Source organism: Mastomys coucha, unplaced genomic scaffold, assembly GCF_008632895.1.
Source record: "Mastomys coucha isolate ucsf_1 unplaced genomic scaffold, UCSF_Mcou_1 pScaffold21, whole genome shotgun sequence".
In the NCBI taxonomy this organism is placed as follows: domain Eukaryota; kingdom Metazoa; phylum Chordata; class Mammalia; order Rodentia; family Muridae; genus Mastomys; species Mastomys coucha.
This window is the reverse complement of record NW_022196904.1, coordinates 85,666,663-85,681,263: the sequence shown is the minus strand read 5'-3', so window position 1 is coordinate 85,681,263 and position 14,601 is coordinate 85,666,663. Positions and strand designations below refer to the sequence as shown.

The 14,601-nt window shown below is 45.4% G+C and overlaps 1 protein-coding gene across 17 annotated transcripts in view; it reads right to left on the bottom strand.

Annotated features, from left to right (window-relative positions):
* Positions 1 to 14,601, bottom strand: part of Tenm4 (teneurin transmembrane protein 4) — a 702,050-nt gene that overhangs the window by 23,716 nt on the left and 663,733 nt on the right. For all 17 annotated transcript variants that reach the window (XM_031387401.1, XM_031387403.1, XM_031387408.1 and 14 more), the window contains 2 exons: positions 13,024 to 13,901; positions 2,057 to 2,229 (listed from right to left, as the gene is read on the bottom strand). In XM_031387401.1, coding sequence (XP_031243261.1) covers positions 2,057 to 2,229; positions 13,024 to 13,901 — 1,051 coding nt within the window. The remainder of the gene's footprint in view (positions 1 to 2,056; positions 2,230 to 13,023; positions 13,902 to 14,601) is intronic.

Sequence of the window (14,601 nt, the reverse complement as noted above, 5' to 3'; positions counted from 1 at the left end):
GAAAAAAAAAAAAAAAGATGTAGTTTTCATGGGAGAGCCTCACCAAATCTTCCCAGTAGAATGACATCAGATTGGGCCTCTCCCCTCTCTCCCTTGCACTCCATCTTTCCACACTTTATCGCTCACAGGGATTCTAAGATCTGCCTCAGTGTTGCTATGCATCATGCACTGAAAATCTGTATTTTGCTTCCATTTGTAGAGTGAAAAAGCCTGTGTCAATTTATCTCGTCAAGCTTCTCCTCACGGAATGCACATATGTCTATTACCGTCGACTTTGGATGGGCCAGCATGTGGGGAGGTCCATCGCACACGATCCCAGCTAATGCTGGCTGTGACTGCCCAAGGGTGCTACTCATTAGCAGCTACTTCTCATTTCCCACTGTTCAGACCTGAGATGAAGCTGAAAGAGCTTCTTACAAAGACTCTGCTGAGATGGCTGCCAGCACCCGAGCCTGGAACGTGAAATAGAGTGGGAGCTTGCGGTGGTACCGGGCAGACAATAGATACCGTATCCCCTGGATTCTAGGACGTGCTTTTCCCCTTTACATTCCAATGTTCCTGGAATTGGAGTGTGTCTTACAACGGAGGCATGATGCTGAACGCTGGACTTTTATTCCTCTCCACCCGGAAAGCTGTGATTAAATGGTGGTACATTTTAAAGTTGAGGAGTGTTGCATATTTAAATTCTAAAATGTTGCCTGAACATAAAAATGTATTAAAGCAGGCCTGGCGGTATAAAGTGGGTAGAAAAACCATGCATGGTGAGGGAAGAAACAGCTTAACCATCACTGTCCTAGGTAGGTTGGGTAGGATTCTTACCAGGCGGTAGTTTCTCTTGGCAATAATCCTGCCAGAGCATACACACCATGGTTATGTCCCAACTCCTCATTATAGAAAGAAATCTCTGGGTATGGTCTCTCTTTCTTTAATATCTTCTATTTTCTGTCCAGCTTTTTGAGAGACAAAAACTATGTTTGGGAGCAATAATGCAAACACACAAACATTTACCTCCTCATGGTAAATCTAACTGCTTGCCTACTTAGTCAGTTAATCCAGCAAATAGCTTCTGGCAGTACTCTGTGCCTGGCCCATGCTGCCCACTTTATGAATGCTGTCTCCAGATATGTCTAGGCAACTCTGTGAGGCAGGGCCTCTAATGCAGCCCCATTTTCAAGATCAAGAAACTGAGGCTCAGAGAACAAGCGTGACCCCCTCCAGCAGGCACAGGTGCCTCAGGTCCACCCAGGGACGGAGTTCCATACTGCCCAACACTCCTTCAGCAAGCTTTCTTTCTCTGAAGAAGAAACCCAAGGGCTGTGGTCCCATTTAGTGTCAGAGACAGAGCTAGAAGCGGACCTTGGATACCCGGAGCCAAGCTCCTTTTGCTGTTAGATGCCAAGATCTGGGAGTGTATCAGATGAGGGAAGAAAGAGAAAAAGTCAGATAGGGCTTTCCCAAGTGACACTGGTGTTCCTTTTAGGTTATTAAACTCAACAAAGCTGTGGGTACTGCCCAGTCACCACTTCCCATGGGAGCAGTCAAACGAGGGGACTCACAGCAAGATTCCCTCACTCTCGGGTACCTGAAGCTAAAACACCAATCCCTACCTGAGGTGCATGGAAGTCCTGGAGTCCTAGCAGAGGGACAAACCTCTCCCAGGCTCCTGGGAGGACTTCTGTATGCCCAAATCCGGGCCACAATTAGGTGTAATTACTCTTGGCCTCTGTCTCTCTTGCACCAGTGTGAGCTAACATTTTTTTTTTTTTTTTTTTTTAATGTGGGAGCCATTACAACAGCAGAGTAGGAGGTCACCTGGATTAACAACTAATGGATTCTCTCCCCTTTGTTCTGAGGATAATAGGATGGGACAATGAAAAATCACTCTGAAGCCTCTGAGAGACAATTTACAGGTCTCTGCCTGGCATGTTTGCAAATGAGCTGGCAGTACAGAGAAAAACCAAAGCAGGAGGCTTTCTTGATCTCGGGGAGCTACTTTAGTAGCTTCCTCCTCTGGTCATCCTCATCTCTGGGTCTCCCCAGACTCTGGCTGACTCACCTTGTAACAGAGTGTAGAAGGCACCCGAGGCAGACAGGTTGGTAGTTATGGTGACGTCATCTTTGCTGGAGGTCTCTACCTGCACGTGCACTGAGCTGTCTGTATCACTTCGGAAACTGCTCACCTGGCCAGTTGGAAAGGTCACATTTGTCAGGCGACCAAAACTGTCATACCTAGAGATCGAAGGGGTGGCACGTTAGAGACAGAAGTATGACAGTACACACCGCCGTCAGATCCAGCTGCCAAACTGATACAAACTTAAGAGTCACAAACTTAGAAAGCTCCTTTAAAGACTTGCCTTGATCAGACTGGCCTGTGTGACCTTTTCTGTGAAAGCAGGTTCTTAATTGCTAATTGATGTAGGAGGGACCAGTCCTCAGTGGGCGGTGCCATCCCTAGGCAGGTGGGTCTGAGCTGTGTAAGAAAGCTAGCTGTGCTACCCAGAGGGATCCAGCCAATAAGAAGCATTCCTCGCGGTCTTGCTTGGGTTCTTACCTCCATGTTTCTGCTCTGACTTCCCTCGGTGATGGACTGTGATGTGGACATGTAAACTAATCAAACCTACTCCTCTTCCAAGTTAGTTTTGACCACTGCCGCTGTGATCACAGCATCAAAGAGCAAAACACCACAGTGAGGTAGCTGAGGTTGGCCGTCAAAGAGCAAAACACCACAGTGAGGTAGCTGAGGTTGGCCGTCAAAGAGCAAAACACCACAGTGAGGTAGCTGAGGTTGGCCGTGTTCTATCCAGCTGTGGCTTTGCACACGCTGCTTTTTCTTTCTGGTTGGGTCTCCTCCTGAGTCTCTAGTTTCTCCTTGCCCAAGGTTTGGCATACTTTCCTAGATGTTGACTTTACCTGCTGATATCTAGCAGGAAAACGAATCACTGCTCTGAATCTCTCTTCCCTAGTCCTTACCATGCCTGCAGCCCAGCATGACCAGGACTAGTACTGGGGAAGCACCCTGCTTTCTTCTATTTTGGAAGGCTGGTGTACGAGTCGGTTCCCTCTTGGGACTGGCTGCTCCAGGTCAAGACAGCTCTGTGGAGTCAGGCCGCTAGGCCGAGAGCTCGGACTCACACCACCTGGGTTCCATCATCTGTTGCTACTGTGACCCAGGTGTGCTGGCTCCCAGTTCATCCCTACTCAAGTATCATTTAAGACTGACATCAAGAAAACAGCCAGGAAATGGGAGAAAAAAAAATGTCTGACCAAATAAATGGATGCAGAATGGGCATGGGGAAAAAGGGACCATGGTCCACTTACTCACTGCCTCCTGCAGGACTAGGTGGGCCTTGGCACACAGTAGGTGCCTGATAAACATCTGCTGAACACACAAAGCTAGAGGGTCTCACTAAATGATACTTCAGCAATCTCCCTGGGCTTCTCCCCTGAGCTTTAGTCTCCAAACAGAAAGAGGCTTTGTATGAAGGCAGACAATTGTAATTATTATGGAAGGTGGCTTGTAATGCATAATTAAACCGAGCCAGAGGAAGATACAATGAAAAGGCCGTGCGCCTTCAGGATCTGGTTCTCATTTTATATGTGACAGTCCAAACCCAGTCATTTCCACTCTTCCCATATGCCAGTAGAAGGACTGTGTATCTTAATTAAATGAACATCAGATGCAGCAGCCAATTTATACATTTTTTGTCTCCTATTCATTAATTTCAGTATCTCCCAGAGCTTGAGAAATGCTGATGGATTCCCTGGCCTCCCGATCAATACCTGTGATTGTCCCACCAGAGCCCTGCTCCTTCTCAGTGAGTGGGGAGAGCTGGGGCCTCCTTCCTCTGGGTCCTGAGACCTCTGCCCTGTGGGCCTCCTCTGGGGAACCCTTTTTGCATGGTGTAGACCTGCTGAGAGCTACTGCAGCAGGATTTAGGAATTAGGGAGGGACAGTTCTCTGAGCCCCAGTTCTGCCTGGGTGATATCAGGACATTGCCTTGGTTCTGATTATCATGCCTTTTATATATGTTGGTTTGGTTTGATTGTTTTCCCTTGTCTCCTGTAGACTGTGCTGACTTTGAGCTGGCTGTGCAGCTAAGGATGATTTAGAACTGCTGATCCTCTTTGTGGCTATGTCACAGGTGCTGGGATGACTGACGTGTGTCACCACTCTGGCTTGACTGTCCTACTTTCCACTACAAAAACTCCCAGAGCACTGACGTGTTTTCTTCCAACCCGGAAGAGATGGTACAGTCTAGGCTGGAGGATCTTAGCTCTCTCTTTGACAGAGAGGTGATCCTGGAAGACAGATCTCAGTCCTGTTTCCTCCTAACCCATAAATCTCACCACAGCCAGTGGGTATGCAGGCAGGCTCCATAGTATAGCCTTGGTGGCTATGCGTCCCGCTCCATGAGTGGCAACACCGATGCCTATGTCATAGATAAAGTGAGGACCAAAAGAGGTCATGCATTTCCTGTGGATTCGAACTTCTTACCAGGGTCTTCAGTGTCCCAGGAGTCTTTCCTCAGTGGAATGTCAGCCCCCAGAGGCCAGGATTCGGCTGCTCACTGCTGAATGCTGAGTACTTGGAGTGCTTAATAATGTGAGTGGCTCCTTCCTGTCTCTTTTTCTGACTTGCAGGGGAAATGTCTCTTCTGAGCTTCCTTGAATTCGCTATACTTCAGTCACAAACATGCCAAGCCCAGGAGTTGTGCCGGGTGCTGTTCTTTCTGTGGAGAATGCTTTCCCCCTTCTAGTGCTGACACAGTGAGTTCCTTTCATCATCTGTCTTCCAGTTCAGATGCTCTAACGTCACGGTGAGGTCGTCCCTGACTGTTTCCAAAACAGACACACTGCCACCACCTCTACCACGTTACTGTACTGTAATCACTTCACTATACTTGCTATCTGTTTACCCGACTTCTTGTACTGGAATGTAAGACCCATGGGGACAGGGACCTTGCCCATATTCTCAATGCCTAGAGAAGACCCTGCATGAAGACACCACGCTGACTGAATAAGGAAATGGTAGCGATTTTTGTTGATTTTCTGGATCCGATTAAGAGCAACCTTCTACTTTACATTCCGTTCTGTATGAGGAAAGGAGAGCTCACTAATAATCCCAGGGCTTTTTGGGTACCAGGCATCATGTTCATAAGCATCTCTCGGGGTAGGGATTGTTATTGTCATTTTACAAATGGCAGTGATAGAGGTCAGGGAGGATGGTCAGCTGGCCACAGACACAGCTCATAGGAGGGTACAGACTCAGAGCCAGGTCTGCCTGACCATGAAGATTGTGTTCTTTGATCAAACTTTCCATTAAAATGATGCTGCTTCAGGTAAACAAACAAGCCACCACCAACAACAAAACCTTTTGTGTTCATCTCTGCGTTAAAGGGGGAAAAGGTTCCATTTGGAATCTCGAGTGGGTCAAGAAGACTGACAGTTTTCAAGACAAGTTCTGCTTGGCTCTGGCTACAGCTCACTTAGCAGCGGAGCCAGGTCCCTGTTGGGAGGGGGGAGGTAAGGATGGCCAGATGATTGGCTTTTTGTGATTTCCTTCCACCGACTTTTCTTCACACCAGTTTTCTGAAGCATCTTTACAGCACGGTGAGAGAAAACACATAAAAGATTCATGGAGCTGCCATGAACTTGGCTTTCAGAAGGGGACCGCTAAAGGGTATCTTCACACGCGCTGGAAGGCTTTCTTCACACCGCATACTTCATCGCTAGCCACTCGCTATGTGCAGCAAGCGAGGAAATGCCAAACCACCTCTGTGGTGCACAACTTTCGTTCATCCTGGCTTTTCGGTTGGATAACTAAGATGTGATTTTTATGACTTTTATGTGTAATTGTTCTAAATACCAGTGTCACCAGCAAAGGGTGTGGTCACTGTGTCATTTGTAAACAGAGTTCAAAGCTGGCTATGATAGTAGTTCCCTTGGCCCAGGTCACTGTAATGGATGACATTACATCACTGGGTACTCTCCTAAGTCTAGTCGTAGCTGGAGTATTTTCTGCATTTTGCAGTCATGACTTGTATCTACTGCAAGATTAAATCCCAACAATGAATTCTAGACTTCAGGATTACCAAGATCTCTAAGATCTGCAAATTGTATCATAAGGTCACTGATGCTTCTGGGGGCGGTGCGGGGGCGGGGCGGTGCTTAGGAGTCAGGTCTAGCTAGGGTAGGATCCTGGTTCTCCCTTTTACATGGACCATGCCATGGAGCCAGTCAGTGTCTATTCCTGAGTGTTTTGCTGCTCCCTAGAGCTATTCTTTGCCATTCTTTGCCTCCCGAGAGGTTAGCAGCTGGAGACTGCATACTGAGCCTCTCTGCTGGTTTGCTTCACTAGGTTCAAGTCAGAGGTAGACACTGGAAAGAGACGTATTCCTTCATTTTCTCCCCTAGTCATTTTACAGCTGTGCCAACATCTTCTTTTGGGTGGCTTCTCTCCCCCTAGCGACCACTCCAGGAACTTGTTTTATGCCCACCTTAACCTGAAGGCTAGTGATGGCTATTCATCCTTAAGTGCCTGTGGGTCTCAGCACCTTCCTGTGATCCCTTATCCTTGCCAGTCCCCTGTAGGTGCCTTCATCCAGACGCTATTTCTGGAATCATGTTTCAGTGGACAGAAATTTGTTTTTGTTTTTCTTTGTTCACTTCTGGTTTTTAGTCTGTATAGTTTCTGGTGAGAATTTGCTGTGGTTTTTATCCCTCCCCCTCCCCCTACCTTTAGGCCATTTTCAGAAAATTCCCTTTTACAAACAACTCAATAGTTTGAATATGACAGACACCCTTAGAAGTTTCTACATGTACGTGTATGTATGTATGTATGTATGTGCATACATATTTTGTCTCATACTAACTGAGCCTTTTAAAAACTGTGTTCTGCTATTAATTGTGACTACTACATGGTCATTATTTGATCAGGTATTTCTTCTGCCTATTTTCTCTTTTCTAGAATTCTATTGCATTTGTATTTGACTATTTGATATTCTCCCATAGCTCGTGAATGCCCTGCTCTGTGGGTTTATTTTTTCGCCTTTGTGTGTTGGTTTGGGTAATTTCTATTGACCTAGCTTCTTTCCCCAGCTGTGTCATGCTGTCATCAAGAGCTGCAGACCCTTCAAAGGCATTCTTCATCTCTGTAGCCGAGCTTCTCATTTCTAGCATTTCCATTTGATTCTTTTTCTTCCCCGTCTCTGCTGAAATACCCATCTGATCTGCCCACAGCTCACCTTTTCCATTAGAGCTGTTAATATAATTACAGTTATTCTAAATTCCCTGAAAGGTGTTTTCAACATCTGTGTCATATCTGAATGTGAGTCTGACGACTACATTTCTTGCTTTTTCTTGCCCTTTTACATGGTCAGTTGGAAAATGTGACATCTTGTGCAGCACAGCGGAGTCTGAGGTGACGTGAGTTTCCTCCTGTGAGGTCTTTAATGAGGGTGCGTGAGGTAATGGCCTTAGGAGTTGAGCTGGCTTTGAGGTTGACTGTTTCTATGGTTAACCTTGGTGTGTCATAGGCATTATGCTCTTCTAGCAATAATTTGATTGAGAAACTGCTTTGCCAGAACTTTCATTGATTTATTTACTTATTTTCCTCTGCCTCTAAGTCACTCTGTCCCAGCTTTAGGTTCTGCCTGTGTAGTATCTTAGAGGGACAGCTCCGTCTATGTGCTGGCTTATTCCATATCCCCTTTTCTACTGTATTCTGCCCCTTGTTTTGCTTCAGGATTTTAGGCAGTTGTGGGTGGTGGGGGAGTATTCTCTATCATTCTGACAGGGCTTTGTGGAGGTACCCATGGGCCTCCAAGCTTCAGGACTACAGTCTGTTCTGTGCTCCTGGCCCTTCTTAGGCAGCAACTCTGGGCTGAAGACCTATCCCGCTTCTCTCTCAGCTGCAGTTATTATGTTCCCTTTTTGTTTCCCATGAGCTGTACGGATTTTCACACAGTGTCTAAGGACGATGCACAGCTGCCATTTTCTTTCGCTCCTTAGGGGAGACAAGGCACCGAAGGAGTGGGTGGAGCCAGTGGGTACTGTATTCCCCAGTAGCATCTGCTGTGCCCCTTTTACCAAGCCAATTGTGAGGGACACTTCTTTAATTTTTCTCTACTCCTGTGTGTGTGTGTGTGTGTGTGTGTGTGTGTGTGTGTGTGTGTGTGTGCAGAAACCTCTGCTGTGGTTTGTAAGGGGTCAGGTAGATCATGAAAGAAGACACGAACCCCCTGCTCCTCTCCATCCCCCCTCCCACCAGTTTCTGTAGCTCTAGCTCATCCACTTCTAGTGTCTGGTGGTGTCCACCCACATAAACTGGAAGCTTAAATGAGGTTCTTTTCTGTAGGTAGAATCTACTTCTTGGATTTGGGCCTGTTGCTTGCCCCGGGACCTTAGAGAACAAATTCAAGGAAAACTCATGGATTTGTCTGTAGTCAGGCTTATTTTCATTGTAAAGTTGGGAGCGGTACTCTTTGTCACTCTCCTATCTCTCCAGCACAGACTGAAAGCCACACATTCTATTTGAACTGTGTGAATTGAATTCTCTGTCCTGCCAGGTGCATTAATGATTCTAGAGCCAGAGTCTAAATCTAGTGTCCTCACTGTGGCATTCGCTCCGTCTTTGTCTCCCTTCTTTCCTGGATGTACATTTCATTCATAAAATATTTACTGAACACCTATGAGGTGGAAAGCCCTAAACTTAAAGCAGAAATAAATGTAAGGAATTAGTAAGGGACTCACATATTTAATGTGAGCATAATTATAATGGGAGCTGTCCCAGGGCCCTGTGGGAAGCTAGAGCCACTTCCCTTTATGCAACACAGTGAGCTTGTTGCTCACTTCCACCCAGAAAGTCCCTTTCAGAACTAGCCCCATTCTGTCAGCTTCCTTCTTTGCTTTTGTCTTTGAGACAGAGTCTCACTATGTAGCATGGGTTAGCTTGGAATTCACTATGCATGCAGCCCAGACTGCCTGAACTTCATGAGTACTGGGATTACAACTATACACTACCACATTTGGCTTAATCAAGACTCTTTTTTTCTTGCCACCAAGTTGTGTGTGACCTGCAGTTGAGTCTGAAAGCCATGGTACCTACTCCACAGAGCCAAGGACTGCATTGCAGTATTTTAGAAGGGTGTTCCTAATAGACATGGACTGCCTCTCTACAACTGCAGACTCTCTGAGACAAGTTCTCTAAGTATATGCTATTTATACTAGATGTTTTGTTTAATGTGCTATGAGGATTGATAAACCAACTTAAAACTTATTTCAGGAACAGACCATACCACAAGCATTTCTGGACTTTTATATGTATAAACATTGGATTTGACTCCACTAAGCTGCCTCATGATGCTGAAGGAAAACACTGTACTTCAACAAATGGTTCATTGGAAAAACTCCATATGTGGGTTTTTCTTCTTAATTAAAAATGCTGTAATGATTTCTAGCTGGTTTCATCACTTATGAAGTAATTTTACTTTCAGAAAGTATATATATACATATATATATGTATATATATGTATGCATGCATCATGCATGTTTGTGTGTGTATGTAGTTTTAAAGTTTCAGAAAGAGGTGTACAAAGACAGATAGAAGACACACACACACACACACACACACACACACACACACACACACACACACAGAGAGGGAGGGGGACAGAGACCAAGAGGGAGAGACAGAAAGAGAGGTAGAGACAGAGAGAAACAGACACATACTCAAGAGAGAAGGACAGAAGGGACCAGTACAAGAGAAGGGGGACAGAAAGCTAGAGAATGAGAAAGACTCTCAGAGAAGAGTATAGAGTCCCAGAGAGCCAGCAAGGACAGCGATCCAGAGAGAGGTGACAGAGACCCAGAAAGACAGCAGGACAGAGATCCAAAGAGAAAGCAGGTCAGAGACCCAGAGAGAGGTGGCAGAGACCTAGAGATATGAGGCAGAGATTCAGAGAGAAAAGAGGTGGACAGCCAGAGAGACGGTAGGACAGAGATGGAGAGAAGAGGCTTAGCAAGTCTTCTCACACTCAGAATGGCCCCAAAGAGAGGGACAGTTCTGTGTGGTGGAGACTAGCTGAAAGTTCCGCAGTCTACTCTCAGCTCTGTGGCTACAGTCTAGGGAGTGCAGGTCTTACACCCTCACTTTATTTTCAGTATGAGCTGGAGCACTTTGCTTGGGGCCACAGTGTATCCCCATTTCCTAGCCCATCTTAGACACTCCTGACTATTTTCCTGGTTCTTCCTGACCTCTCAGACTTTGACATTTGATTCTACGCTCCTTGCCTGATTTCTACCTCTAATAACAAATGTTTTTCTGTGGCTTTCATTGCTTTCCTTGCACGCTGTTCCTCTAATTGCTGTCAGTGCCGCGGTATTGTTGGAAACAGCAGCAGCAGTGGCAGCAGCAGCTATCACTGAACCTGCCATATTTTATCTCATAGAGATTCCCTACTTTAGACTACGCCTAGAAACTCACCCCTGACTTAATCCCTGCCATACAGGTAAATGTGGAAACACATAGAACACTAGGCCAGTGTAGCAGGAGCAGCAAGGATGTAGGATTTCACTCTATCCCTACTAAGCCTGAATTGAATTTATTGTGTACTTTCTCTGAGCTGTAGTGCGTTCATAGGTAGAAAGAACCTACAGATGGTAATTCTTACTGACTGGGGCAACCCTTGTTAACTTATTTTTTTGTGTCAGACCCAGGGGCTTGCAAACCCTAGGAGCTGTTATAGACATTGGGGGAAGAGTCTGGCACACAATAGGATCCCCCCAAAAAGTGAGTCTCCCTTTAATGTTAGGTATGACACCTTCCACTTTTGGTTTATGCCAAGGATCAGCATTCTTCCAGTGCTTGAATATAAAGTGGATTTAAAAAGATTTTTAATGCTATTTAAAAAAATACAATTGTAGCAGTTTCTTTTCCTTGAAATGTCAGCTGTGGGTGCTGAGGGTCCAAATTGGTCAAGTGCTTACCAAATATGAGGACCTGAATTTGGTCCCCAGAATCCACATAAAAATGCTAGGCCTGGTGGTGAGTGCTTGCAATCCCAGCACTGGGAGGCAGAGACAATCAGCTCCTGTGGTTTGATGCTGGCCAGTCTAGCTTAATGTCTAGCACCAGACCAATGAGAGACCTTAAAGGAGGTCGGTAGAAATTCCTAAGGATGCCTGAGGTTCTTCTCTGGCCTCCATACACATATGTACATGCACTTGCATGTACAACTGCATCCAAGCAAAACACGAATCCACATACCTGCATCATAGTTAAGCCACCATCAGCTGTGGCTGTGGTTTACATGGAGGACGAGAGGGAAGGCTCCTTTTTGCTGTATGGTTAGGAAAGGATTTTAGTTTTCATGGATGGCAGGAGTGACAGTGGCAGTGGTGTGTTAGCATTTAGTTTGGGATTTGGGGGAGTGACCTTGGGAACTAATTGAGTGAACAGATTTGCTCTGACAAAGAAACCCCTGTACTGGCTAAATAATGTATAAGAAGTTTCCACCAGGCAATGGGGAAAATTGAATTATTTAGTATATTTCCATTTCAACAAGTTAATCAAGATAATTGCTATTTTCCTGGATCTTTGTCTTTTTTTTTTTTCAATTAACAAGGCCCCTGTTTAGAGAAAGGAATTTAACTAGTGAACTTTGCACATAGGGCTGTGATATTTTTTAGTGTAAATTATATTTAAAAGTCAATTATAGCCCCTCCCCCCCATCACTGGGTTCTACAGCTGTGAGAGCTGATGTTTATTTAATTTGAGAAAACCTTATGGTCCAAGAACTTAAACTCATTTGGTACTTGAAAATTCAGGGGGTGGTTTGGGAGAGCCCTGGAGTCCAACTCAGAACTAAAACTCTAGCCCCAGACAAGCTAGAACTTGTGTTTAGAACTTTTGTTACACTGTCTTCTAGCCTGCAAATGAGCCTCCCTTAGCCTCAGTTTCTGTTTCTGTAAAAGAGAAAATATTACCCGTCACCCCCACTGCTGTGAAGATTAGCTCAATGACTCTGTTATGAGCACATAGCTGATGTTCAACAAGACTAAGTTCTTCACCAGCTCCGGCAGCCTGTCTAATGCTGACATATTCAGCAGGCTCAGTTGTCTGGAACACGACAAAGAAAAGAAGCTTAAAAAAATGTCTAAGTCAAAAAAGAGATGTTACAAGGCTCAGTCATTAAAATGGCACCTCTGTCTTCTATCCATATGTGAGATGAGTTATTTGCCTAGGACTATAATGAGCTGAACTCTGTCTCTCTGGCCACCTGACTGTGAGATGTCTACCTTGCATGAAGAGCAGGAGATAGTTACCTGAGTGAGCATTACACTTGAGAACAGAGAGCTGCAATGCTGTGGCAAGTACAAGGTCAAACCACAACCCATTAAGACATAGAAGCCAATAAGCAACTAGATCAAAATCATTTTGTTCTGTTCTACGAAGGTGAAGGGTTCTGTATGCCCACTTCTGGAAGTTATTTCTGTTGCACAGCATGATATGTAACTGTTAACATTCCTTAACAAACTTGACATATTGAAAGAAAGACCAGGTGATGTTTATGTCATGTGTTCAAGAAAGGAGACATGTAATGAATATCAGAAGTTCATCCAAAATTTAAATATATATATAAAACATCAGTTATGTAGAAAATCCATCCCTATGGAGCGGTTCCCCTTATTATCTATCACCCTGCTGTTTATACGAAGATACTAACACTTTAAGTACTTCTGGTTGACATCATGCCCTGTAGTGGGTGTCTACTGTCTATTTTACAGATATGGAAACTGAGACCTAGAGAGAGTGACATGGTACCTAGAGCCGGGATGGAAGCCCCACGTGAGACTAAAGCTCATGCCATTTCCTTTTTAGGATAAATCATTCAGAATATGAACATGTAGAACCTGTCACAGGTTTTCACCCCCACTCCTGTATTAAAATAAAATCAGTAAAAATCACATGTCATCAGTTTACTCATTTCCAATCATACGCGCACCTCATATCTTGATACTTACTCATAAAATGTCGTCCACCCGTTTTCATTGCTTTTGGTCGCCAAGAGGCCAGAGTTGCCATGGTATGTCATCATAGCCAGCTCGTGTCCTTGTGTGGTCACACTTCTGAGTGCGCTGTTGGTGCCCATGGTTACCCAGTATACCTGGCCATCTGGGACTACCAGCCAGAGAGGCATCCCAGTAGAATCTCGGCGGACGTTCACCATGTTGCCATTGTTGTCTGTGATGTGTGTGATGTCCCCATCCCCCGTGTAAGTGAAATTGTACAGGTAGTCCCCTGTGGGCAGGCTCTGAGTGTACAGATGCTTGCCACTGGTATCAAAGAGGTACAGTTCCTGGTCGATGGGGGAGGACAGCTCATACATGTTCTGGGTGTTCAGGAAAGGCTTGTTCTTCCGGATAAATCGAATTCGGATGTTTCCGAGGTCGGCCACATAAAGTTCCCCATCAGCACACACAGCCAATGAGGATGGGGTATTCAGCTTTGCATCCTTGGCATAACCATCATCTCCAGAGAAGCAGTCGCAGTTGGCATCGTTTTTACAGTCACAGCCGCTGGGGGCACCAGCAACCAGTGAGATCTCACCACTTGTAGTGACCTGCCTGATGCGGTTGATCTTTTTCTCATCAGTCTCAGCGATGTACAAGACTCCATTGTGTGAAACGGCCAAAGCAGTGGCTGACTCCAGGGTTGCATGGATGGCCACCTTGCTCATCAGGAAGTGGTCAATGCCAGGAACCTGGCAGTGCATGGGCCTCCCAGCGACAATGCGTACCTGGTGGTTTTCAGAGATTTGCAGGACCACATTGTTATCGAGGACATAGAGAGAATTGTCCATTGGGTTGATGGCTAAGTCTGTGGGCCACTCCAGGCGAACCTGACAATGGAGACACATAAACTCAAATGATGTCAAGATTTCCACCACTAGTCACCCCAAACTCCCAATAACCCACTGTTGTGTCCAAAGGACCTTTATATACAGTATGACCCAGCCTTATGGAAACTGAAGAAGGGGACCACAGCCTTGAAAAGTGAGTTGGTGAGATAGAGACAGGCTTGGGTTCCTAACATAGCTCCACTTACAACCTTGGGCAGGTTACTTTGCTTTTCTGAGCTTCGATATTCATATTGGGAAAATAGGGATGACAATTATACATCCTGGGACAGAGTTAAGTGTTCAAACTCAGGCAATGGTTACAGAAGCCAGAGGGAGAGGAAGCTGGGGTCTGGAGGCTGACATAGCATTTGTTCAGAGGATTTAAAAAGATCTTGGGTATTCCGAGCTTCTGGACTAATATCCACTTCTCAGTGCATACCATGTGTGTTCCTTTGTGACTGGGTTATCTCACTCAGGATGATATTTTCTAGTTCTATCCATTTGCCTACAAATTTCATGAATTTATTGTTTTTAATAGCTGAGTAGTACTACAATTCACAAACCACATGAAACTTAAGAAGAAGGAAGGCCAAAGTGTAGATACTTCAGTCCTTCTTAGAAGGGGGAACAGAACCCATGGAAGGAGTTACAGAGATAAAGTGTGGAGCAGAGACTGAAGGAAAGGCCATCCAGAGACTGC